The sequence below is a fragment of the Aulonocara sp. 'chitande type north' Nkhata Bay genome, linkage group LG19 (assembly GCF_057382095.1).
Source record: "Aulonocara sp. 'chitande type north' Nkhata Bay isolate Kocher_YH1m ecotype deep benthic linkage group LG19, A_spYH_male_GT1.1, whole genome shotgun sequence".
NCBI lineage: Eukaryota > Metazoa > Chordata > Actinopteri > Cichliformes > Cichlidae > Aulonocara > Aulonocara sp. 'chitande type north' Nkhata Bay.
This window is the reverse complement of record NC_141362.1, coordinates 21157934-21185694: the sequence shown is the minus strand read 5'-3', so window position 1 is coordinate 21185694 and position 27761 is coordinate 21157934. Positions and strand designations below refer to the sequence as shown.

General features: G+C 46.4%; 1 protein-coding gene across 2 annotated transcripts; it reads right to left on the bottom strand.

The window, feature by feature from the left end:
• Positions 1 to 228: 228 nt before the first annotated feature.
• On the bottom strand, positions 229 to 27483 carry pls1 (plastin 1 (I isoform)). 2 transcript variants are annotated; one of them, XM_086273806.1, is made up of 16 exons: positions 27376 to 27483; positions 26980 to 27070; positions 26081 to 26241; positions 25866 to 25995; positions 24856 to 24988; positions 24344 to 24425; positions 23447 to 23612; positions 22824 to 22966; positions 22652 to 22747; positions 22286 to 22481; positions 1881 to 1959; positions 1348 to 1462; positions 1119 to 1252; positions 863 to 986; positions 652 to 785; positions 229 to 557 (listed from the first exon to the last, which is right to left on the bottom strand). In XM_086273806.1, exons 2-16 carry the CDS (start codon positions 27047 to 27049, stop codon positions 419 to 421), a joined length of 1902 nt encoding a protein of 633 aa, XP_086129932.1. In that variant the 5' UTR covers positions 27050 to 27070; positions 27376 to 27483; the 3' UTR covers positions 229 to 418. The 2 variants fall into 2 exon arrangements, with proteins under 2 accessions (XP_086129932.1, XP_086129934.1); XM_086273808.1 differs by having other exon boundaries at positions 27387 to 27478.
• Positions 27484 to 27761: the final 278 nt, after the last annotated feature.

Here is a 27761-nt window from a genome sequence, read left to right as displayed (position 1 = left end):
TGTTTTGATACAGAAAAAATTCACAGGTACTTTGTACATTTGATAGATTCTCTTTATTAATTAAATAGCAATATTCAATGCACAACATTTACAGACATAAAATGTATTTGACAGAACAGATGTGTGTATAATTCTGCTTTTTCTTCTGCCGGATCTCTGGCTCATATTGCAGAAGAAGTAAATAGAATTGGTTAAGTTTATTAAAGCAAAGAACAATCTTCCATAAAATCACGTATAAAAAAAATAATCTTTATTGATGGAAAAAGATTTACAGCTTTCTTTTCTTGCAAACGAATAATAGAGAATGCTAGACTGTTTTTGTTTTGTACGCACGGCAAGGTTAAAACTTAAAGAAAATTTTTAAAAGTAAAATACAAATATATTTTTCCATCTTCATTCAGTGTTGTTTGTGCCTACTTCAGTTTTTGGCTTTCTTCATACCATGCCCCATGAGGCAGGCAAACACAGTCATCACCATCTTGGGGTTGACCTCCACCAAATCATCAGGCAGAGCGTAGACACGAGCGCCAATCTTACGAGCCAATGAAATTGCATACCTAAGAGCAGCAAAAAAGGAGAGAGGAGTAAGGAAATTAGAAAAGAGCGAAAAATCCAAAGAGGTTGGGAGTTTAAAAACGTTTTTTTTCTTACTTGGCATTGTTGATTTTATCATCTTTCTTCAGCACTCCATTTTCTCCTCTTGCCACCACGGGGAACTTGACCATCCCCGGAGCAATTACATCAATCAGGTCAATCACTGGCAGGCTGGTGCTGATCAGCTTGTCCTGCAGAAAACAGGAAAAAGGGGTTTAAAGCACACAGTCTTTTGATATCATACCATTTCACAAACAAAGATACACACCTTGAAGCTGGTGATTTGTGTGTCCTTTCTATTCTGACTCAGCATCTTGTTGACCCAGTCCAGGATGATTTGATCTACCACCCTCTCTCCATCACCCAAATCAGACAAAACTTGAATTGTGTACCTGGCGGATTGTAAGAAGTACAGGTAACTGAAACTATACAAGGAGCAGCAGTCGCCAAAGCATGGACTATCTGTTTTCACCAAACAATATACTACAGCAAGCAAAACATCCTGCAGCTCTGCGTGCACATACCTCCTCATCAGCTGCCAGACCAGCCCTAAGGTGTGTACACGACTCCCCTCGTTTAGATTTACTCCTCCAATTCCAACCAGGGAGAAGCGGGCGACATCCCTGCCCAGCTCCACAGCATAGTTACAGTTTTCCAGCTGGGATACAGGGAAAAAAACAAAACATCTCTCATATTTCCCACTGCTGTGCTTTTCCTGTCATTGTGACAGCTCTGCTTGTTAGCGTCTAGTACCTTCTTCATGTTGGCCCCCAGAGCAGGATAAGGAGGGCGGTTGACTTTCTTCCAGTTCACAAACACATTGACCTTATCATAAAGCTGCAGAATCACCAAGCCGTCACACAGGTCACTGGATAAAAACAATGACACAGATAATGGATTTCAATAGAAGAAGAAGGAAAAAAAAAGACCACCTTTGAGAACACTTAGAGCATGTCATCTCTATTTTTGTTGAAATATGGACTTTTAGCAGCCTTAGGGGGAGTTCATGTTTTACTGTGCTTTAAAGCTAACAAATAGTAATAATTACACTTATAATTAAATGAGGGATTTATTATTTTCAATGCTGTCTGCATGAGGAAAGCGTTAAAATTTAGGATATCTAAGCCCATATCTTACTCTTGTGGAGTCTTCAGTGAAATGATAAATGAGGACACATGCTAATCCATTCTCACCCTCATTAAATGAAGCCGTGATCTTGATTTACAGCTCCATTCACCCTAAATAACTAATATGGTCAACATGATTATTTATAACTGATGACATACTGGTAAAGATGGTGCACATGTGGAGAAACACCCAGAGAGTTCATCCAGTTGCGAAATGTTTTTTCTTCTCTGGTCTCCCCTAGAATGATATGAAGACATCATACATGTTATCATACAGTTGACTTCATCTATAGTCTGGACGTCTGCCACAAACTCAAGCACCTATTATCATCTCTGGCTTATTATTGGTCTATGGCATTGTGACGGAGTCACCCCGTCCCGAGCCGCCGACAGCTGATCTGGGCGCATACACGCACCACCACCATTAGTTTTTACAATTACCGGGGCTGCGCGGCTTTTCGGCGACCGGGCAGATAAACAAAAAGGGGTGAGAGGTATAGTTTGAGCAGCGCAGAAGGTGGCCAACGTATTTTCCCACTTACCTTCCATAAAGCCGGTCGCGGAGACTCGCTATGATCGCCGAATTATACGGGGGTTATGCAAGCCGATGGTATGGGGTTCCGGGGTTTAAATAGTGGGTTCGCGCGCGCTTGAAGAGTCACGTGAACTGCATTATTCTTTTGGTTTGTTTGGTGTTATTGTGAAACACTGTAGGCTGCCGGGAAGTGGCCATAAATGTCTGTATATACATATATGTATTGTAGGACTACAGCAGGAAATAAGCTGAGGGGGAAAGACGGTTTGATAAAAGAAATAATAAAGAGATGACTATTACGCCTAGTGGGAGGGGCTATGGGGTATAAGAGAAGGCGGTCAGGGCACACCTGTAGTCTTTTGTCCAGTGAGCTGTTACAGAGAGGGTAACATGCAGACTGTGTTTTGTATATAGATGTTTGTTTGTGCTGACTTAAGTCAGTTCTATTTTCTTTGTAAATAACTTTTTGTGCACCTGGGAGGCCGGCAAAATAAATAAATTATCCACACTGAATGCTTTCCGACTACGCCTGTATTTGTTCGGGAGAAGTTTAGGAGAGGACCCCGCGACATATGGTGTCAGAAGTGGGATGGCTAGTCGGAAGAGGAAAACGCGCCTCCCAGCGAAGCGCACAGGGCTGCGGTCCCAGCAGCATGAGCTTCCGGGGGAGAAGACAGCAGAGGAGCTGGCGTGGGACACAGTGCCGGCGTCGTCTTCTTCAGCAGAGGAGGAGGAGATTTCCGGCAGGATTGGTCCGGAGTTGCCTACAACCTCGACTGCAGCACGTGATGGAGAACTGATTGCGATGATGAGGGACTTCCTGGCGGGACAGCAAAGGAGAGAGACGGTGTTATTGGCAGAACTCAGGGGACTGAGGACCGTTTCCCCTCCTAATGCGCCGCTGCCCGCAGATGTGGCTGGTCAGCAAAGCCCAGGTCCCGCACTAGCTGGAGCTAGCACCACGGCAGCAACGGCTACGCCAAGCACGGCAACAGCAAGTAGCCCCAGGATGGTGCTGCCTACCCCGGCCCGGCAGCGAGAATACCGGCCGTCGTTACTGGAGGAACCGGCTCGCCAGTCCCTGGCAACGACAAGCAGCCTCGACCAGACGGGCGGAGAGTGGAGGCGATCGGAGGGGCCAAAGATTCCACCGTACCAGATGGGGGAAGATATTGAGAACTATTTGTTGCGCTTTGAGCGGGTGGCCAGAACCTGGAGATGACCGGAGAATGAATGGGCCTGTCGGCTAGTTCCGTTGCTAGCGGGGAAGGCGTTGGAGGCCTATACCGCAATGGATGAAGAAAGAGCCCACTGTTATGAGGATTTAAAAGCTGCCTTGTTAGTTAAATTTGACATTTCCCCGGAGACGTATCGGCAGCGGTTTCGCTCTAATATTATTCCACCTGGGGAGAGCCCCACCGAGACGTACTACCGGCTGAAAGGACTGTACCGGCGCTGGCTTCGACCAGAGCAGCATACGAAGGACGAGATGGGAGAAGCGATTATTTTGGAGCAGCTAATCCGCGTACTTCCAGGGGAGGTGAGGACCTGGGTGAGGGAGCATGAGCCAGCAGATAGACTGACCGCCGCTAAGCTGGTGTCACAGTACTTCAATGCGCGTAAAGGAGCACCACCTGCACGCTCATCTGGGACGCCACAGCGACCACCACTCCCATCATCGGGTCTTCTGAAGAGGGAGAGCAACCCAGAGCCACCCGGGAACCCCAAGGTATTCAACGTACGAGGGCCGGGTAAGGACTTTCTTTGTTATTATTGCCAGCAGCCAGGTCATAAAGCCTCGGTATGCCCTATCCGGAAGGCTAAAGTCACTGGTGCCTGCTATGCACCCCGGCTGGAAATGGAGCCCACCAACGCCGCTTTGAAAAGCAGCTATGGTCAAAGGGGCCGGACACTAAGAACATGAAATGGGATGTGCCAGAAAATATCACTTTGTTGCAAAGGGAGGATGAAACGTTGAAAGTTTTGTTTGCTAATGTGACTGAAGGGGGAACTGGGAAATGGGGAGGGAAAGAGAAGTTCATTGTTGACAAAAATGTGTTGTATGCAGTTGACGGTGACCACCAATGGCTTGTGATACCTTCTAGTTGTAGACCCCTCATTATGCACCTAGCACATACCCTCCCCTGGGCAGGTCATTTGGGTCGCCAAAAAACCTATATGCGAGTTAGCTCACGTTTCTTTTGGCCGTCAATGTACACAGACATACAGAAATATTGCCGTACATGCCCTATCTGCCAGAAAACATGTCCAGCTCGCAAGTCTGACAGGGCTCTGCTACAGCCACTTCCAGTCATCTCCACCCCCTTCCGTAGGATAGCTATGGACATTGTGGGTCCTCTGCTAAAAAGTAGTCGGGGTCATCAGTACATTTTGGTGGTGTGTGATTATGCGACTCGTTTCCCGGAAGCTTTCCCCCTGCGTACGCTCACGGCACCCAATGTTCTGCGTGCACTGGTACAGCTGTTCTCCCGGGTGGGGATACCAGATGAGATTTTGACTGACCAAGGGACTAACTTTACCTCTAGGTTGATGCAGCTCTTCCACAATCAGCTAGGCATCTCTGCCATCAGGACGTCGCCTTACCATCCACAGACAGATGGGTTGGTGGAGAGGTTCAACCAAACTTTGAAGAGGATGTTGCAGAAGTTTGTGTCAGACACTGGGAAAGACTGGGACCAGTGGCTACCCTTCCTGCTGTTTGCGTACAGAGAAGTTCCCCAGGCTTCCACTGGTTTCTCACCATTCGAGCTACTCTATGGTTGGGATGTGCAGGGCCCGTTGGATCTCCTCCAGAAGGGTTGGGAGTCTCCTGCTTCTGCTGCAAATGAGAAAGGAGTGGTGCAATTTGTGCTGGAAATGAGAGATCGGTTGGGGAGATACCATGAAGAGGCCGAGGTCAACCTGCGAGACGCTCAACGAAGCCAGAAGACCTGGTATGACCAACAGGCCCGGCAACGTGAGTTTCAACCTGGTCAAAAGGTGTTGTTACTTCTCCCCTCAGCCAACAGTAAACTGCTGGCGAAATGGCAAGGGCCATACACAGTTCTTCGCAGAATGGGGCCAGTGACCTATGAGATTCATCATCCTGAAAAGAGAAAACAGAAGCAGACTTACCATGTGAATCTCCTGAAAGAATGGGAAGAGCGTCCCCACCAGGCCCCTGCGAAAGCTCTGATGGCAAGAGAAGTGCCAAGAGAAGGGAAGACCGAACCCGAGCAGGGAGCCGATCCGATGTTTCCGGTGTTGACTCATCTCCCCCTACAGCAGGCGGCGGAGCTACTCCAAATCCTTCGGGAGACTCCCTCTTTGTGTTCAGTTAACCCCGGCAGGACCACCCTTGTCGAACATGTGATACGCCTAAAGGAGGGACATCCCATCCGCCAACGGCCATACCGGATTCCACAACACTTGGTGGAGAAACTGCGACAGGAGGTGGAGAAGATGCTGGAGCTTGGGGTGATAGAGCCGTCCTGCTCAGAGTGGTGTAGCCCGGTGGTCATCATCTTCAAGAAGGATGGCTCCCTACGCATCTGCATTGATTTCCGGAAGCTAAATTCTATTTCAGAGTTTGATGCCTACCCCATGCCTCGAATCGAGGACTTGCTGGAGAAGATCGGAGCGGCCAGGTACATCACCACCTTGGATCTGTGTAAAGGGTACTGGCAAGTGCCACTGGAGGAGTCTTCTCGACCGTACACCGCCTTCAGGACCCCTGCCGGCCTGTTCCAGTTCACAGTGATGCCATTTGGCCTACATGGGGCACCGGCCACCTTTCAAAGGCTGATGGACAAATTACTACAGGGGTGTGACCCCTATAGTGCTGCCTACCTGGATGATGTAGTGATCTTCAGCAACACCTGGGAGGAGCATCTGCAGCACTTGTCCGAAGTCCTGGGAAGAATCCATAAGGCAGGATTGACCCTCAACCCCTCTAAATGTGAGTGGGCACGGCAGGAGACCCGCTACCTTGGCTACCAAGTGGGCCGAGGTGAGGTGCGCCCGCAGATGGATAAAGTGGACGCTATCCAGAACTGCCCTCGGCCTCGCACAAAAAAGGAAGTCCGGTCTTTCCTGGGGCTGGTTGGCTGGTACCGAAGATTTGTGCCCCAGTTTGCAACTATTGCGGCCCCTCTTACTGCATTGACCAGCAAAGACCAACGGAATCCTGTCATATGGACAGCGGAATGTGAACAAGCCTTCAACGGGCTGAAAACCTGCCTGTGTACGACTCCAGTTCTCAGGAGCCCCGACTTCAGGAAGAAGTTTCTGGTCCAGGTGGATGCCTCCAAAAGTGGCCTGGGAGCAGTGCTGGCCCAAGGGGACCCGGGAGATGAGCATCCGGTCCTATACCTGAGCCGCAAGCTGCTGCCACGGGAAACCAACTACTCAACGGTGGAGAAGGAGGCTTTGGCCATTAAGTGGGCACTGGAGAAACTCAGGTATTATTTACTTGGAAGAGAGTTTGAGCTGGAAACTGATCATCGAGCGCTCACCTGGATCCATTCCATGAAGGACCATAACAGCCGACTGACACGCTGGTACCTTTCACTGCAGCCTTTCAGATTCATCATCCGTCACAGACCAGGCAAGCTCAATGTAGTGGCAGATTATCTCTCCAGGTTGCCGCACAACGCCAACCTCCGGGTGGAAGGGGATGATGTGACGGAGTCACCCCGTCCCGAGCCGCCGACAGCTGATCTGGGCGCATACCCGCACCACCACCATTAGTTTTTACAATTACCGGGGCTGCGCGGCTTTTCGGCGACCGGGCAGATAAACAAAAAGGGGTGAGAGGTATAGTTTGAGCAGCGCAGAAGGTGGCCAACGTATTTTCCCACTTACCTTCCATAAAGCCGGTCGCGGAGACTCGCTATGATCGCCGAATTATACGGGGGTTATGCAAGCCGATGGTATGGGGTTCCGGGGTTTAAATAGTGGGTTCGCGCGCGCTTGAAGAGTCACGTGAACTGCATTATTCTTTTGGTTTGTTTGGTGTTATTGTGAAACACTGTAGGCTGCCGGGAAGTGGCCATAAATGTCTGTATATATGTGGCAGGATGAATGTTATCCCTCGGTCCAACCCACTTTCAGCCTGGCCCATTAGGGGGCGCTGGTATAAATAGTGGCCATTTGAGTGTCTCTGCATCGTTTGCCTGTGATCTCCTTTTTGGTCACCTGACTTCCTCGGTGTGGTAGAGATCATTTGTGGGTTACTCCTCTAAAGTCTCCATCGCGGCTGGTCGTAGCTATAGAAGCCTCCTCTGAGCTATTCTGCTTACGTTCTGTGACCCGGCTTACTTGGAAGTGTGGGCCTTTTGCGCCAAGCTACGTGAACTGAAGTGCTGCTGTTTTGCCTTGCTGTGCTTTTACCGTCTGTTCCCGTTGTGAGAATTCTTTCCCTGCTGCTGTCAGCTTTTACAGTGGACGTCGGCATGGACAACGGCCATATGCATGCCGGTTATCGGAGTCAGCTGGCGTGCATATTGATTGACTGTTAACTTATCGTCGTGTGGACGGCAAGTTGGAGCAGTACGGCGATTCCGTTTGCTCCAGATTTTAGAGTTTTATCCAGATTGTATGTTGTTTTATTGCTTTTTGATTTGTAGTTTGGATTTTCTGTTACACCACTGGTGGGAGGCCCTTTTTCTAGCTGTGGATCACCAGTGTGGTCTTGCAGTTGGGTTATCCCCCGGTGCTACACATTAGTTTGTTGTAATATATTAAAATTTTCTTTGTTTCTTTTATTCAGAGGCGGAGTGCCGACGTGGAGGAGACTAGGGTGCCTTGGTGGTGGGATCCCTTGAGTGTACACACCTGCCTTGTTTAGTTTATTAGTGTGTGTGTGTGATAGTGTGCTGCACTTGTGTTTTGGGTGTGTTTTCTTTCTTTAGTTTGTGTGTGGCATCCCTGCCCCTCCACTGGTAAGCCTCAGCTCTGAATACCTTTTTAAGCATATTTGTACTTGAATATTTATGATTGTGCTTTTATATGGTGTTTTAAATAATTATTAATAAATTGTGAATTTGTTGATCATTGAACCTCGTCTCTGGACTGAGTATAGCGAACCTAAGTGCCTTTTTGGTGATTTAGTGTCATTTCCAGTATTCTCTGGGTGAAATTCCCAGGGTGGCGTTGTCGTTCTTTAAAACTGAAGAGTATTTACTTTATATCCCAACCTCGTCTCGCCACAAACTTGGCGTTGTTGTCGACAGGATATACTCTTTAAAACAGAGACGTGTGTTCTTCTTTTTTTGTTTGGTGTAACGTAAATTGTTTTTTTATATTATTTTGTACAGAATAAAGGCAAAGCAGCAGCTACTTTGGTGTGGGATTTCACAGCTGTGTTACAGAGATGGAGGAAGAGTTACAGGAACTCAGGGACTTGATCGTGCAGCTGAAAGCAGACAACGAGAGGCTGCGTCAGGAGAGGGCTGTTGGGTCAGGTACTAGTGCTACACCTTCTACTTCAACTGCATCATCTGTGAACCCCCCCCAACGGCTGGTGTCTCTGTAGCAGAGAGACTAGTTTTTGTGCCCCGTGACAGAAAATGCCCTATGTTTAGAGGAAAATCAGGTATAGGGTTGAATGAATGGTTGGAGGAAATAGAAGGTTGTGCTAGAGCACGTCATTTGTCTTTGGCTGATAAAGCATTTTTCCTGTTTGACCACCTAGAAGGAGAAGCACGTGAGGAGATTAAATATCGCTCTAGTGCAGAGAGGACTGATCCTGCTAAGATAATTACTATATTGCAAGAACTTTATGGCTGTTCAGAATCCTATGTAGCATTGCAGGAAGCTTTCTTCTCTAGAAAACAGCAGGAAAGTGAGACACTGCAAGAGTTTTCCCTCGCTCTCTTGGGTCTTATGGAGAAAGTTAAATCGAGTGCCCCCAATGGCATGCCCAATGCTGACGTTTTATTAAGAGATCAATTTGTTGAGCAGGTCTTAGATAGTACCTTGCGGCGGGAGTTAAAGCAGCTAGTAAGGAGGCAGCCCACACTGACATTGCTGGAGATTAGAGGGGAAGCTATTAGGTGGGAACGTGAAGGGTTGCCTAGTGGCATTAGGCATAGAAGCAGTTCTGTCCCTTCTGTTTATGGCATTCAGTATGGGGTCCATAGCGGTCCTTCAGGAATAGCCCAGTCTACCCATTTGTCTGAGATGAGCGAGATGAAGGAATTGTTAAAGTGCCAGCAGGAGCAACTTAATCAGCTCACTCAGAGCATTGCTCGATTGCAGGGCCCCCATCGAATGCCTCACTCAGGACGGGGCGACTCCATTATATGCCGTCGTTGTCAGCAACCTGGACATTTTGCTCGGGAGTGTGATGGGGAACGCGTTCCTCGTTCCCGGCCTCCTTCGCAGGCCCCTCTGCATAATCGCAGGCACTCTCCTTTAAATACGGCTTCGGAAAACTAGCACCCTCCGTATTGCCGAGCCACAGTTCGGGTGGGGTGTCTATTGGCTCAAGGGTTGTTTCTAATGGTCCAGAGGCAGTCTCGAAATTAATTTCATCCTGTCCTCATATAGATGTGGACATGGGCGGTATAAAAGTACCTTGTTTGGTTGATACGGGGTCCATGGTCTCTACCATTACTGAAAGTTTTTTCCGCCAGCATTTTGAGTCCTGGGGTCAAGAGCGTCTCCAAGCTTGTCATTGGTTGCAGCTTAAAGCGGCTAATGGGTTGTCCATTCCTTACCTTGGCTATATCGAGCTAAGTGTAGAGCTCTGTGACAAGTTTCTTCCACAGTGTGGCGTGTTGGTCGTTAAAGATCCTCCAGGTGCAGGACCTTCCACGGTTCCGGGTGTATTGGGGATGAATGTCATTCGGAAGTGTTACCACGAGCTTTTTGGGCAACACGGTGAAGCATTGTTTAGTTTGGGCTTTGTCACAGAGGCCCCTAAACCCCTCGTGCAGGCGCTGCAAAAGTGCCATGACGTTAGTATAAGAGCCCCACTGGATTTGTCTGGCCATGTGAGAGTGAGGGGTAAGCGAGCATGTTGCATTCCAGGTGGTGTAATGAAAGTAGTGGCCGCCACCTGTTCTGAGCAATATTCAGGTGCCACTGTGTTATTTGAACCTACTGATGTTAACTTGCCTGCTGGACTTTTAGCGTCCCCTGCATTGGTTCGAGTGGTTAGAGGTACTGCATACATACCAGTTGTTAATGTAGGGACTACGGCGGTCTTGCTTTACCCTAGGACCGTTATAGGGACCCTGGAAGATGTTCATGTGGTCAGTTTGCCCGCTGGTGTGACAGAAGTACTCCCTAACGTAGCCACAATGGCATCTCACACCGCCACTCCTACTGTGCAGGATCAGATGGAAGGGATTGATTTGTCTAAACTGTCAGCAGAGGAACAGGGACAGGTGAGGTCTCTCCTTAAGAAATACAGCTCGGTCTTTTCTGCTCATGACACTGATTTGGGTTGCACTAACTTGATCTCCCATGACATTCCAGTCTTAGACGATATCCCCGTGCGGCAGCGTTATAGGCGCATCCCCCCTTCAGAGTACGAGGTTGTGAAAGAGCATATTAACCAGTTGTTAGGGGCCGAGGTGATTAGAGAGAGTAGCAGCCCCTATGCTTCTCCCATTGTGCTCGTTAAGAAGAAGGATGGCAGCCCGCGCATGTGTGTTGATTATCGGCAACTGAACAACAAGACAAGGAAAGATGCATTCCCCCTGCCGCGCATTGAAGAATCCTTAGATGCGCTGACTGGTGCCCGTTGGTTTTCCACCATGGATTTAGCAAGTGGCTATAATCAGGTCCCAGTTACGGAAGAGGATAGGCCCAAGACTGCCTTCTGTACTCCTTTCGGCCTATTTGAATGGAACCGAATGCCATTTGGGCTCTGTAATGCCCCTAGCACCTTCCAGAGACTAATGCAACGCCTTTTTGGTGATCAACAGTGCCAGTCTCTGCTTCTCTATCTTGATGACATTGTAATCTTTTCATCAACAGTATCGCAACATCTTGAGCGGCTGGATGTGGTGCTAGGTCGGCTTCAGCAGGAAGGTTTAAAAGCCAAGCTTGCCAAATGTGCCTTTTTCCAGCGGGAGGTTCGCTACCTAGGCCATGTCATCTCCGATCAAGGTGTCTCTACGGACCCTAGCAAGGTGGAAGTGGTGGCTAACTGGCAGCCTCCTAAGACTGTTTCGGAACTACGCTCCTTCCTTGGGTTTGCCAGCTATTATCGCCGTTTTGTGGAGGGTTTTGCCAAGTTGGCGGCACCTCTGCATAGACTGGTGGCAGAGTGGGGAGGCAGAAAATCAAAGAAGAGGTCAGAGCATGGTGTCGTGGAGAACTGGACTGCAGAGTGTGCTCAAAGTTTTGAGGCATTAAAGACTAAACTGACAACAGCACCAGTGCTCGCTTATGCAGATTTCTCTTTGCCTTTTATTTTAGAAGTGGATGCCAGCCATGCCGGCCTAGGGGCAGTGCTTTCCCAGGAGCAGGGAGGTAAAGTGAGGCCAATAGCCTATGCCAGTCGGGGTTTGAGGCCCCCTGAGCGCAATATGCTAAATTATAGCTCCATGAAGCTGGAATTTTTGGCACTTAAGTGGGCCATGACTGAGAAATTTAGAGAGTACTTGTTGGGCCACAAGTGTATTGTTTACACCGACAACAATCCTCTTAGTCACTTGTCTTCTGCTAAACTTGGGGCTACTGAACAGCGCTGGGCAGCTCAGCTCGCTTCGTTCGACTTCGACTTAAAGTACAGGTCAGGAAGGAGTAATAAGAACGCAGACGCTTTATCTCGCCAGCATCCACCTGATCCTCAGGAGATTAAAGCCATGGTTCCTGGTACAGCCTTGCCTGGACCTCTTCAACAAGCCTTGCGGCTGGGACCAGCTGAGGTATCACAAGCTGCCATTACAGTTTTGCCCCATCTCACTACTCCTGATCTTCATACCCTCCAACAGGTCGACCCAGTGATAAAAGAAATCTTGGTGTTCTGGAGACGGAAGCAGCGACCCAGCTTTGAGGAGCGGCAGCAGCTTGCTCCACTTGCCCTGGTGCTGCTACGACAATGGGATCGTCTGATTGAAAGGGAAGGAGTTCTGTATCGTCAGGTTCATCGCCCTGACGGTGCCGAGGTGGTACTTCAGCTTTTGCTGCCTAGTGCACTAATTGAGCAGGTGTTGACTCATGTTCATCAGGAGCACGGCCATCAAGGTGTGGAAAGGACCCTAGCGCTTCTCCGCTCACGGTGCTACTGGCCAGGTATGTCTGCTGAGGTAGCTCGTTGGTGTCAGAGATGCGAACGTTGCCAAGTTGCAAAAGACACCCAACCAGCAGCTCAAAGTTTCATGGGACATTTGTTGGCTTCTCGACCAAATGAAATCTTGGCCATTGATTACACCTTGCTCGAACCTTCCCGGAATGGGCTGGAGAACGTTTTGGTGATGACTGATGTTTTCAGCAAGTATACATTGGCTGTCCCCACTCGTGACCAATGTGCTGCTACAGTGGCCCAGGTTCTCGTGACTGAGTGGTTTTCGAAGTTTGGTGTACCAGCGCGTATCCATTCCGATCAGGGTCGTAACTTTGAAAGCTCCCTGATCCAGCAGCTCTGCAGGTTTTATGGTATCGAGAAGTCCCACACTACTCCTTATCATCCGGCTGGAAATGGTCAGTGTGAACGTTTTAATAGGACTTTGCACAATTTGTTGCGGACCCTGCCAGTATCCAGAAAAAGAGACTGGAATGTATGTTTGCCCCAGTTACTCTACTGTTATAATACCACTCCCCATCAGGCTACTGGGGAAACCCCATTCTTATTGATGTTTGGGCAAGAACCCAGGTTGCCAGTGGACTTTCTGTTGGGCAGAGTACCGGACCCCATCAGTGGAGATGTGCACGAGTGGATTCAGGAGCATCAAGCCCGGCTACAGGTTGTACATGAAGGAGCCAAGGAACGATTGCAATTGGCTGCCGACCGCAGAAAGAGGCACCATGATAAAAAGGTGAAAGAGGCACCATTGAACAACGGCCAGTTGGTGTTCCTGCGCGATCTGAGTGGAAGAGGGAGATGTAAAATCCAAGATCGATGGAAACCCGTGGTATATAGAATCCTGAAGGCACCTAAAGGAGGTGGGGCAGTATATACCATTGCACCTGCAGATGATCCCAGCAGTGTGAAGCATGTTCATCGTACCTTGTTGAAGGCTGTGGTAACGGCAGCTACACCATCAGAAGGGCCTGCTCCAAGCAGTAGCTCACATGGCCCAGAAATATCCTCCCCAGAACCAGGACATGACTCATCACGTGACAGTGACCTGTTATTCCTGAGCATAGGAGCTCCTCAAGTAAATGTTTCACCATCTTACAGCCCAGTGGCAGTGATTCCAAGTAGCCCTGAGTTGTTGCTTCCACCAGAAGACCGAACTTCCGATGTTCCAGCCACTTGTACAGTTACTCCGAGTGTAGCACCAGTTCCATCTAGCTCTCTTCCTGCTCCCTCTACGAGTTCTGATACAAGAAATGTGGTGGTGCGAAAAACAACCCGGTCCACAGCTGGCCAGCATTCAAACATCCATCATCTCCCAAGACCAACAGGGGAGGTGGCACAAGGGGCTGCTAACTCTATTTCTGAGCCTAGGGTACATGCTGTCTCTGCATTTTTTAGGCCTTGGGACTAATCTGGGTGTCTTTGTAATTCATCGTCGGGGCGACGATGCAAGAAGGAGGGGTAGAATGTGGCAGGATGAATGTTATCCCTCGGTCCAACCCACTTTCAGCCTGGCCCATTAGGGGGCGCTGGTATAAATAGTGGCCATTTGAGTGTCTCTGCATCGTTTGCCTGTGATCTCCTTTTTGGTCACCTGACTTCCTCGGTGTGGTAGAGATCGTTTGTGGGTTACTCCTCTAAAGTCTCCATCGCGGCTGGTCGTAGCTATAGAAGCCTCCTCTGAGCTATTCTGCTTACGTTCTGTGACCCGGCTTACTTGGAAGTGTGGGCCTTTTGCACCAAGCTACGTGAACTGAAGTGCTGCTGTTTTGCCTTGCTGTGCTTTTACTGTCTGTTCCCGTTGTGAGAATTCTTTCCCTGCTGCTGTCAGCTTTTACAGTGGACGTCGGCGTGGACAACGGCCATATGCATGCCGGTTATCGGAGTCAGCTGGCGTGCATATTGATTGACTGTTAACTTATCGTCGTGTGGACGGCAAGTTGGAGCAGTACGGCGATTCCGTTTGCTCCAGATTTTAGAGTTTTATCCAGATTGTATGTTGTTTTATTGCTTTTTGATTTGTAGTTTGGATTTTCTGTTACACCACTGGTGGGAGGCCCTTTTTCTAGCTGTGGATCACCAGTGTGGTCTTGCAGTTGGGTTATCCCCCGGTGCTACACATTAGTTTGTTGTAATATATTAAAATTTTCTTTGTTTCTTTTATTCAGAGGCGGAGTGCCGACGTGGAGGAGACTAGGGTGCCTTGGTGGTGGGATCCCTTGAGTGTACACACCTGCCTTGTTTAGTTTATTAGTGTGTGTGTGTGATAGTGTGCTGCACTTGTGTTTTGGGTGTGTTTTCTTTCTTTAGTTTGTGTGTGGCATCCCTGCCCCTCCACTGGTAAGCCTCAGCTCTGAATACCTTTTTAAGCATATTTGTACTTGAATATTTATGATTGTGCTTTTATATGGTGTTTTAAATAATTATTAATAAATTGTGAATTTGTTGATCATTGAACCTCGTCTCTGGACTGAGTATAGCGAACCTAAGTGCCTTTTTGGTGATTTAGTGTCATTTCCAGTATTCTCTGGGTGAAATTCCCAGGGTGGCGTTGTCGTTCTTTAAAACTGAAGAGTATTTACTTTATATCCCAACCTCGTCTCGCCACAAACTTGGCGTTGTTGTCGACAGGATATACTCTTTAAAACAGAGACGTGTGTTCTTCTTTTTTTGTTTGGTGTAACGTAAATTGTTTTTTTATATTATTTTGTACAGAATAAAGGCAAAGCAGCAGCTACTTTGGTGTGGGATTTCACAGCTGTGTTACAGAGATGGAGGAAGAGTTACAGGAACTCAGGGACTTGATCGTGCAGCTGAAAGCAGACAACGAGAGGCTGCGTCAGGAGAGGGCTGTTGGGTCAGGTACTAGTGCTACACCTTCTACTTCAACTGCATCATCTGTGAACCCCCCCCAACGGCTGGTGTCTCTGTAGCAGAGAGACTAGTTTTTGTGCCCCGTGACAGAAAATGCCCTATGTTTAGAGGAAAATCAGGTATAGGGTTGAATGAATGGTTGGAGGAAATAGAAGGTTGTGCTAGAGCACGTCATTTGTCTTTGGCTGATAAAGCATTTTTCCTGTTTGACCACCTAGAAGGAGAAGCACGTGAGGAGATTAAATATCGCTCTAGTGCAGAGAGGACTGATCCTGCTAAGATAATTACTATATTGCAAGAACTTTATGGCTGTTCAGAATCCTATGTAGCATTGCAGGAAGCTTTCTTCTCTAGAAAACAGCAGGAAAGTGAGACACTGCAAGAGTTTTCCCTCGCTCTCTTGGGTCTTATGGAGAAAGTTAAATCGAGTGCCCCCAATGGCATGCCCAATGCTGACGTTTTATTAAGAGATCAATTTGTTGAGCAGGTCTTAGATAGTACCTTGCGGCGGGAGTTAAAGCAGCTAGTAAGGAGGCAGCCCACACTGACATTGCTGGAGATTAGAGGGGAAGCTATTAGGTGGGAACGTGAAGGGTTGCCTAGTGGCATTAGGCATAGAAGCAGTTCTGTCCCTTCTGTTTATGGCATTCAGTATGGGGTCCATAGCGGTCCTTCAGGAATAGCCCAGTCTACCCATTTGTCTGAGATGAGCGAGATGAAGGAATTGTTAAAGTGCCAGCAGGAGCAACTTAATCAGCTCACTCAGAGCATTGCTCGATTGCAGGGCCCCCATCGAATGCCTCACTCAGGACGGGGCGACTCCATTATATGCCGTCGTTGTCAGCAACCTGGACATTTTGCTCGGGAGTGTGATGGGGAACGCGTTCCTCGTTCCCGGCCTCCTTCGCAGGCCCCTCTGCATAATCGCAGGCACTCTCCTTTAAATACGGCTTCGGAAAACTAGCACCCTCCGTATTGCCGAGCCACAGTTCGGGTGGGGTGTCTATTGGCTCAAGGGTTGTTTCTAATGGTCCAGAGGCAGTCTCGAAATTAATTTCATCCTGTCCTCATATAGATGTGGACATGGGCGGTATAAAAGTACCTTGTTTGGTTGATACGGGGTCCATGGTCTCTACCATTACTGAAAGTTTTTTCCGCCAGCATTTTGAGTCCTGGGGTCAAGAGCGTCTCCAAGCTTGTCATTGGTTGCAGCTTAAAGCGGCTAATGGGTTGTCCATTCCTTACCTTGGCTATATCGAGCTAAGTGTAGAGCTCTGTGACAAGTTTCTTCCACAGTGTGGCGTGTTGGTCGTTAAAGATCCTCCAGGTGCAGGACCTTCCACGGTTCCGGGTGTATTGGGGATGAATGTCATTCGGAAGTGTTACCACGAGCTTTTTGGGCAACACGGTGAAGCATTGTTTAGTTTGGGCTTTGTCACAGAGGCCCCTAAACCCCTCGTGCAGGCGCTGCAAAAGTGCCATGACGTTAGTATAAGAGCCCCACTGGATTTGTCTGGCCATGTGAGAGTGAGGGGTAAGCGAGCATGTTGCATTCCAGGTGGTGTAATGAAAGTAGTGGCCGCCACCTGTTCTGAGCAATATTCAGGTGCCACTGTGTTATTTGAACCTACTGATGTTAACTTGCCTGCTGGACTTTTAGCGTCCCCTGCATTGGTTCGAGTGGTTAGAGGTACTGCATACATACCAGTTGTTAATGTAGGGACTACGGCGGTCTTGCTTTACCCTAGGACCGTTATAGGGACCCTGGAAGATGTTCATGTGGTCAGTTTGCCCGCTGGTGTGACAGAAGTACTCCCTAACGTAGCCACAATGGCATCTCACACCGCCACTCCTACTGTGCAGGATCAGATGGAAGGGATTGATTTGTCTAAACTGTCAGCAGAGGAACAGGGACAGGTGAGGTCTCTCCTTAAGAAATACAGCTCGGTCTTTTCTGCTCATGACACTGATTTGGGTTGCACTAACTTGATCTCCCATGACATTCCAGTCTTAGACGATATCCCCGTGCGGCAGCGTTATAGGCGCATCCCCCCTTCAGAGTACGAGGTTGTGAAAGAGCATATTAACCAGTTGTTAGGGGCCGAGGTGATTAGAGAGAGTAGCAGCCCCTATGCTTCTCCCATTGTGCTCGTTAAGAAGAAGGATGGCAGCCCGCGCATGTGTGTTGATTATCGGCAACTGAACAACAAGACAAGGAAAGATGCATTCCCCCTGCCGCGCATTGAAGAATCCTTAGATGCGCTGACTGGTGCCCGTTGGTTTTCCACCATGGATTTAGCAAGTGGCTATAATCAGGTCCCAGTTACGGAAGAGGATAGGCCCAAGACTGCCTTCTGTACTCCTTTCGGCCTATTTGAATGGAACCGAATGCCATTTGGGCTCTGTAATGCCCCTAGCACCTTCCAGAGACTAATGCAACGCCTTTTTGGTGATCAACAGTGCCAGTCTCTGCTTCTCTATCTTGATGACATTGTAATCTTTTCATCAACAGTATCGCAACATCTTGAGCGGCTGGATGTGGTGCTAGGTCGGCTTCAGCAGGAAGGTTTAAAAGCCAAGCTTGCCAAATGTGCCTTTTTCCAGCGGGAGGTTCGCTACCTAGGCCATGTCATCTCCGATCAAGGTGTCTCTACGGACCCTAGCAAGGTGGAAGTGGTGGCTAACTGGCAGCCTCCTAAGACTGTTTCGGAACTACGCTCCTTCCTTGGGTTTGCCAGCTATTATCGCCGTTTTGTGGAGGGTTTTGCCAAGTTGGCGGCACCTCTGCATAGACTGGTGGCAGAGTGGGGAGGCAGAAAATCAAAGAAGAGGTCAGAGCATGGTGTCGTGGAGAACTGGACTGCAGAGTGTGCTCAAAGTTTTGAGGCATTAAAGACTAAACTGACAACAGCACCAGTGCTCGCTTATGCAGATTTCTCTTTGCCTTTTATTTTAGAAGTGGATGCCAGCCATGCCGGCCTAGGGGCAGTGCTTTCCCAGGAGCAGGGAGGTAAAGTGAGGCCAATAGCCTATGCCAGTCGGGGTTTGAGGCCCCCTGAGCGCAATATGCTAAATTATAGCTCCATGAAGCTGGAATTTTTGGCACTTAAGTGGGCCATGACTGAGAAATTTAGAGAGTACTTGTTGGGCCACAAGTGTATTGTTTACACCGACAACAATCCTCTTAGTCACTTGTCTTCTGCTAAACTTGGGGCTACTGAACAGCGCTGGGCAGCTCAGCTCGCTTCGTTCGACTTCGACTTAAAGTACAGGTCAGGAAGGAGTAATAAGAACGCAGACGCTTTATCTCGCCAGCATCCACCTGATCCTCAGGAGATTAAAGCCATGGTTCCTGGTACAGCCTTGCCTGGACCTCTTCAACAAGCCTTGCGGCTGGGACCAGCTGAGGTATCACAAGCTGCCATTACAGTTTTGCCCCATCTCACTACTCCTGATCTTCATACCCTCCAACAGGTCGACCCAGTGATAAAAGAAATCTTGGTGTTCTGGAGACGGAAGCAGCGACCCAGCTTTGAGGAGCGGCAGCAGCTTGCTCCACTTGCCCTGGTGCTGCTACGACAATGGGATCGTCTGATTGAAAGGGAAGGAGTTCTGTATCGTCAGGTTCATCGCCCTGACGGTGCCGAGGTGGTACTTCAGCTTTTGCTGCCTAGTGCACTAATTGAGCAGGTGTTGACTCATGTTCATCAGGAGCACGGCCATCAAGGTGTGGAAAGGACCCTAGCGCTTCTCCGCTCACGGTGCTACTGGCCAGGTATGTCTGCTGAGGTAGCTCGTTGGTGTCAGAGATGCGAACGTTGCCAAGTTGCAAAAGACACCCAACCAGCAGCTCAAAGTTTCATGGGACATTTGTTGGCTTCTCGACCAAATGAAATCTTGGCCATTGATTACACCTTGCTCGAACCTTCCCGGAATGGGCTGGAGAACGTTTTGGTGATGACTGATGTTTTCAGCAAGTATACATTGGCTGTCCCCACTCGTGACCAATGTGCTGCTACAGTGGCCCAGGTTCTCGTGACTGAGTGGTTTTCGAAGTTTGGTGTACCAGCGCGTATCCATTCCGATCAGGGTCGTAACTTTGAAAGCTCCCTGATCCAGCAGCTCTGCAGGTTTTATGGTATCGAGAAGTCCCACACTACTCCTTATCATCCGGCTGGAAATGGTCAGTGTGAACGTTTTAATAGGACTTTGCACAATTTGTTGCGGACCCTGCCAGTATCCAGAAAAAGAGACTGGAATGTATGTTTGCCCCAGTTACTCTACTGTTATAATACCACTCCCCATCAGGCTACTGGGGAAACCCCATTCTTATTGATGTTTGGGCAAGAACCCAGGTTGCCAGTGGACTTTCTGTTGGGCAGAGTACCGGACCCCATCAGTGGAGATGTGCACGAGTGGATTCAGGAGCATCAAGCCCGGCTACAGGTTGTACATGAAGGAGCCAAGGAACGATTGCAATTGGCTGCCGACCGCAGAAAGAGGCACCATGATAAAAAGGTGAAAGAGGCACCATTGAACAACGGCCAGTTGGTGTTCCTGCGCGATCTGAGTGGAAGAGGGAGATGTAAAATCCAAGATCGATGGAAACCCGTGGTATATAGAATCCTGAAGGCACCTAAAGGAGGTGGGGCAGTATATACCATTGCACCTGCAGATGATCCCAGCAGTGTGAAGCATGTTCATCGTACCTTGTTGAAGGCTGTGGTAACGGCAGCTACACCATCAGAAGGGCCTGCTCCAAGCAGTAGCTCACATGGCCCAGAAATATCCTCCCCAGAACCAGGACATGACTCATCACGTGACAGTGACCTGTTATTCCTGAGCATAGGAGCTCCTCAAGTAAATGTTTCACCATCTTACAGCCCAGTGGCAGTGATTCCAAGTAGCCCTGAGTTGTTGCTTCCACCAGAAGACCGAACTTCCGATGTTCCAGCCACTTGTACAGTTACTCCGAGTGTAGCACCAGTTCCATCTAGCTCTCTTCCTGCTCCCTCTACGAGTTCTGATACAAGAAATGTGGTGGTGCGAAAAACAACCCGGTCCACAGCTGGCCAGCATTCAAACATCCATCATCTCCCAAGACCAACAGGGGAGGTGGCACAAGGGGCTGCTAACTCTATTTCTGAGCCTAGGGTACATGCTGTCTCTGCATTTTTTAGGCCTTGGGACTAATCTGGGTGTCTTTGTAATTCATCGTCGGGGCGACGATGCAAGAAGGAGGGGTAGAATGTGGCAGGATGAATGTTATCCCTCGGTCCAACCCACTTTCAGCCTGGCCCATTAGGGGGCGCTGGTATAAATAGTGGCCATTTGAGTGTCTCTGCATCGTTTGCCTGTGATCTCCTTTTTGGTCACCTGACTTCCTCGGTGTGGTAGAGATCGTTTGTGGGTTACTCCTCTAAAGTCTCCATCGCGGCTGGTCGTAGCTATAGAAGCCTCCTCTGAGCTATTCTGCTTACGTTCTGTGACCCGGCTTACTTGGAAGTGTGGGCCTTTTGCGCCAAGCTACGTGAACTGAAGTGCTGCTGTTTTGCCTTGCTGTGCTTTTACTGTCTGTTCCCGTTGTGAGAATTCTTTCCCTGCTGCTGTCAGCTTTTACAGTGGACGTCGGCGTGGACAACGGCCATATGCATGCCGGTTATCGGAGTCAGCTGGCGTGCATATTGATTGACTGTTAACTTATCGTCGTGTGGACGGCAAGTTGGAGCAGTACGGCGATTCCGTTTGCTCCAGATTTTAGAGTTTTATCCAGATTGTATGTTGTTTTATTGCTTTTTGATTTGTAGTTTGGATTTTCTGTTACACCACTGGTGGGAGGCCCTTTTTCTAGCTGTGGATCACCAGTGTGGTCTTGCAGTTGGGTTATCCCCCGGTGCTACACATTAGTTTGTTGTAATATATTAAAATTTTCTTTGTTTCTTTTATTCAGAGGCGGAGTGCCGACGTGGAGGAGACTAGGGTGCCTTGGTGGTGGGATCCCTTGAGTGTACACACCTGCCTTGTTTAGTTTATTAGTGTGAGTGTGTGATAGTGTGCTGCACTTGTGTTTTGGGTGTGTTTTCTTTCTTTAGTTTGTGTGTGGCATCCCTGCCCCTCCACTGGTAAGCCTCAGCTCTGAATACCTTTTTAAGCATATTTGTACTTGAATATTTATGATTGTGCTTTTATATGGTGTTTTAAATAATTATTAATAAATTGTGAATTTGTTGATCATTGAACCTCGTCTCTGGACTGAGTATAGCGAACCTAAGTGCCTTTTTGGTGATTTAGTGTCATTTCCAGTATTCTCTGGGTGAAATTCCCAGGGTGGCGTTGTCGTTCTTTAAAACTGAAGAGTATTTACTTTATATCCCAACCTCGTCTCGCCACATATACATATATGTATTGTAGGACTACAGCAGGAAATAAGCTGAGGGGGAAAGACGGTTTGATAAAAGAAATAATAAAGAGATGACTATTACGCCTAGTGGGAGGGGCTATGGGGTATAAGAGAAGGCGGTCAGGGCCCACCTGTAGTCTTTTGTCCAGTGAGCTGTTACAGAGAGGGTAACATGCAGACTGTGTTTTGTATATAGATGTTTGTTTGTGCTGACTTAAGTCAGTTCTATTTTCTTTGTAAATAACTTTTTGTGCACCTGGGAGGCCGGCAAAATAAATAAATTATCCACACTGAATGCTTTCCGACTACGCCTGTATTTGTTCGGGAGAAGTTTAGGAGAGGACCCCGCGACAGGCATGTATAACTAGCATAGCATTACGTCTGTTTTCTCCATGCTCATTTTATGGCTAATATGCCTCTATGTACTGTACATTTCAGCATTTTATGACTCTGTCGTGTAATTGTAAGGCCAAGATGTAGTGGTGGATGTATCTCACTCTCTATGTGCTCTAAATCGCCTCCGTTCATCAGAAGCTTCTGCAGACCGGGGTGCATGTTGAACAGGTTGGCCACAAAGGCCATGTTCAGTTTGCTGTTTCCAGATGTGACATCATGAGGAGTAACAAACTGCCTGCATTCCAGTCTGGCTGCCTGCTCCAGCATCAGCTCCGCCCTTTTCTCCAAATCCCACTCCTTCACAACAAACACACACAGAGACATGTATGCATAGAAGAACGGTATAGACGCTATGTAAATATGAGAATGTGAAGAAAACAGGTTAAAATGACAAACAGAAATGTTTATCTTTACATTTAGCTTTATTTATTAGTTTCTCATTGTTATGTGAAAAGTTTGTGGCTCACATTGAGACCGCTCATGTCAATTTTTATCCTCATTTGGAATTCATCCTCCTCACAGGAAGTGATCTGATCCATCAGGTGGAAATAGGCCCGTGAGTCCTTCGGTGGGAGAGTACAAGATGAGGTTACTGATGACTCTGTATTCACGTGTGTGTGTATTTATTCTGCACGGTACCTTGATGTCTTCGCTGAAGTTGCTGATTGTTTCCGTTCCAGCGTTGCGTAGATGATAGTTGACCCAGCGGAGCAGCAGCTCGTCAGGGGAGAGAGACATTAGGTGCTCCAGTGATTCTCCATCTGCTAGGAGGGCAATCAGACCTGAAAACACATAACAGCAGTTAATCAACTGTTAAAGCAAGAAAGAGGAAATTAATAAAAAACTGCATTTTTACCTAGAAGCAGCAAGATACTCTCAATTAAAAGTAATACAGTTGTGGTTATGCTGGTCAAAGTAAAGAAGACGCGCAAAAGAATTCACTAATTTGTTACAAAAAAAGCACAAAAAAATCAAAAATTTGTAACATATTTTTGTACCTAGAGGCTGTATGATTACAGATAATATAATATGACATATAAAAATAAAATCAAATAAAGCACCAAATGCTTACAGAATGCTTAGAGAAAAGAAACATAATCATGAACACTGTTATGGGCACTCTGTTATACAGTTTTAACCTAACAAGCTCCACTGTTTTGCCTAAACCTTTACATTTCAAACCTCTCCTGCATGAACTACATCACATATTGGTGAGCGCTGTAAAAGTGAAGTTGTGTGTTTGCATGCAGGTGTGCGCTGACCTTCGTTCCTGCTGATTTCTATGTCAGCGAAGAGGCCAATCTTGATAACCTGCCAGAGCAATCCCAGAACCAGGTGGGGCTTTCCAGCCATCAAGTCATGGGCATCCATGCTCACCACCGTGCACCCGATAGCTGAGGCTGAATTCAGGGCCAAGACCAGATTCTCCTACAAACACACGTTGCATCAAGATTTTTTAATTCAAAGTCTGAAACACTCTCATGTCATACAGCAGTGTTTCTGTTGTTTTAAAAGCTCAGCGAAAATAAAGACTACAGATTGAACCCTGCAAATAATAAGAAACTAAGCAGAAATCAGCAGAAGCTGAAAATGGAACTGCTGATGGACAAATATCATCCAGGAAGAAGTGTTCATGAGATATAACACAGCAGAAGAAAAAGAAGAGGACGATGCAGTAAAAAGTTAATATATTACAGGCTTTTTTGCAAAGTCCAACATTCCGGGAGAATCAGTATATTCAGAATAACACAATAACACATTTACTACCTATCGTCATCTCAGTTGACATCCATATGTTCAGTAGAGGACTTATCATGTGCCAGCTACAGTACATCTAACCGAATACATTCAGGTCTTTTAAAGTAGTCGTGTCTTAAATGAGAATTTCCCTTTACTACCTTCTTCTTTCTTTTTACTTTTTAGGTGCAGCAAAGGTCATAAGCTGGCCTCTTATAAAAAAAACAACAGCAGACTCTTTTAGTCTGCACAGAATCTGGCAACCTGAGTCCGCATTTAGTTAACAAGCTGATGATATAGTTTTACAGATGCTCTCAGCTAAAATTTGGCAGAAATTGTGCAGCTATTTTTTTCTTTGCAAATAACATGGATTGGTGATATGAATATATGTATTTACCCACTCACTAAGAACTGCTACTTACTCTCATATGAAAGGTAGAGGGTTTCCTAGTGTTGATGACTCTTTCATCAATCGTGTCTGGCTGAGAATGGTTGATCATCTTGCTGAAAGAGATTTTTGTTTTTTAAACAAGTAAAAGAATGAATTGATTCTGAATCTAGTCTAAGATACCCAGATTTGGGCACTGGGTAGTCACAAGTTTGATTCCTGACCCTTTAGTGCTCCCAGTTCCCCCTTTTTATATCCAGCATTTACTGTTTATGACTGCCATCTGATAGTTCACTTGCTATCTTTCGTCTGTGAAAGTGTAAAATAAAGACAAGTGTAAAATACTTGTGCAGACAAGTGTAAAATAAAGAGAAACCCACTGAGAAAATGTGAGCAGGAAGGCGCTCTGAAACACTATAAAACAATAGTAAAACAAGATTACACCGTTTCTCTTTTAACCTTTGCTACAACATAAAAGTGCAAAATAAAAATGTTTATAGAGGCGCTTATTCTTGGTTGCCTGTGTGCATGAGCTTGTGTTAATACCATAAGAGGATTCCATCACGGACAGAGGTAAAGAGGCTTTCATCATCAGGGTCCATGGGCAGCAGATGTTGGCAGTCTGGATCTTTTGCCAAAGATTTGTTGATCCAATTTACAAAAGCCACCTTCTCCTCATCTAAACACACATATAAATTTCTGCAGTAAGTAATGTAGGAGCGTAAACAATTAGCTGCTCAGCTGGTTAGTAGACTGTTTATGATGTTTATTATAATAAATTATGGTGTTAGATTGAACGGTTAAATCACAAAGATGGACTATTAACTCTCTACAGGCCTCAGGGAAGCCTTTTCCACTATTATCTGATATTTAATAGACAAAAAATAATAATTAAACAGCTAGGAAAATCGAAGGGAAGCCTACAGTTGTTTTGTGCCACCTCAAATAAACATTATCATGCTGTTACATTAAATTATAATTCATTTAATAATCTACATTACAGCCAAAAATTCAATTTTTTTCAAGAACTTCCTCTTTAGTTTTTTTTTTTTTGATATGCTGTATTTAACTAACTAACTAACCAAGGGTTTGAGATACAGAATAGCTATAAATAAAAATTAAATAATCCGTATAGTGAAAATAAATTCCTAGTAAATTAGGTCCAGTTGCTAACATTTATAAACCCTTTTATCCAGTAATAACTGATATATTATGTTTTATATAATTCTTTTAAATTAAGGATCAATTAAGGATATCTTATAAGTGGATTTAAAGACCTGCTCACACGGCCCTAAAATGAGATTTCATCAGTAATATAATATAATATAATATAATATAATATAATATAATATAATATAATATAATATAATATATCCTTCAGAAGAGCAGTTGGTGTCATTTAAGATTTGAGGTATTTGCTTTTAGTAACATCTTTGCTTTACAAGCTGGAGCTAATCATGCACACAAAAATCGTTCACCGGTGCGATAAAATTCATCACTAACACACACGGACACGCACAAGCACGCAAACACACACAGAGCTTGCTGTCCCTCACCAGCGTAGGAATGCTGGGTTCCCTCGCTAGAGATTCCTGATGTTCCTCCAAAAGAACGAATCCCATCCCTCCGTGACACAATTTTTTTAAATGTCTCGCTGATCTGTCTACTCTTCAGGTCTTGGTAGATCTGAAAGCAAAACATGATGCATTACTTCATGTCTAATCGGGTGTGTAAACTTGTGTATTTACTCCCAGGCTGTACCAAAACTTACAGAGACAAATTCCTCAAAGCTGATCTTTCCATCTTTGTTTGTATCTCCAGCAATGAAGGTCTCGACGATCTCTCGCACCTTGTAGCCTGGAAGGGAGAAGCTTGCCTCTTTGAACAGCTCCTGAAGCTCCCATTCACTCACATAGCCGCTGTTATCAATATCTGGACACAGAGACACAGAAAATACAAAAACGGCAAATCATTTCCTTCATTAAGAATAAAGATTCATATTACAAGTTTATTATTGTAAACTTTCTTTTCTATAGATTCTAAACTTTATTGTTTCATGTGGACAAATTTCATTGCACTGGGGCTGCATGTCAGTGGCCCCTGGGCTTCTGGTTTGTTACTAAAATGAGGCAAAAACTATTTGTGGCACTTTATGGGTGCTTGTTGTTTTCACTGATGATGTCAAAACTAAGGAGCTACTGGATGGATTTCTCTCGCGTTTTGTTCAGACATTCAAGGTTCCAAGAAACATGAGTGTCAGAGATGAACTTTGACCAGGATGAACGGTGTTAGAAATAATTTTTAAATTGCTCCAAATTGCTGTTTGATGCCTTTGACCTGTTGTCCTTTGTGCTTGATATTTTTATGCCATGCAGAAATGGGAAGATAATGTCTGTTTTGTTACACCACTCATTATTATCAAGATCTTTGCAACTCTGCAGCTGTGATTGTTACTGATAAAATTTGGCACCGTTTATTACACGTGAAACACAAGTACAACACAAGCAGTAAAACTGGCTTACATAAGAGTCTTTTATTTTATGATGGCAGTAAAACTCTTACTTTGTTCAGAATTACTGTCAGTACCTTTATAGGGTCATGTTAGAGTTTGCGTGTGTGTTGTGTTTGTGTGTTTGTGTATGCATGTTCGTGGCTCTGTGCGAAACTGACCGATTTTGTTGAAGGCTTCTTTTAGATCTTCCAAGTCATCTCGGGAAATCTGTATAATGTGACTGTCCATAGTAGCTGCAGCTTTGTGCACCTGAAATACACGCCCACCACCCCAAAACACACACAACAAGGGCAGTTTTCAGCAACGGACACAAAGTCTGATCAACCTGACAACTTAACACGAGAGTTGTAACACTTTATTACTGCAAAGACATATAATTACTATACACTTTAAATCAAAATTTTAAAAAAGTAGGTTTCATTTGAACTAACATCTCTCTTTGTCCAAACCATAACTATATCAGCATCCAAAATACGTTAAAGATTCCTCATTAATCTCCGAGTCTTTGCTTAAGGGACTAAAAAGGCAAAGTGAGACAAGTCAAGGACAATTACCTTCACATTACCTGTGTTTCCCCTCTCAGTCGAGTCTCGAGCAGTAAGCCTCTCTAGTCTTCCAGAGCTCTGCAAGGTTTCAAACCGGAACAGAGAGGAAGCTGGATCGTAGAGTCACCGGAGAGCTGATTATGTCTTTTAGGAGGAGTCAGTAGGTGGAGGCACACGATGGACCTTTGGCCTGCCTGGACCCTGAGACAAGCGTCTTCTGACAGTTAACATTTAACACCTCATCCTGTTATTCTCTGTCGTGGAAGCTCAAATGTTTGCCCCTTCTGGGCCATTGATTTGCAGTCAACGCACACCTGTCTTACAGTGCATCCCAGAGTAGTGGAAGCTGAAAAAAAGGTAAACACATGCATATATAAATAAATGTTTTCCAAATG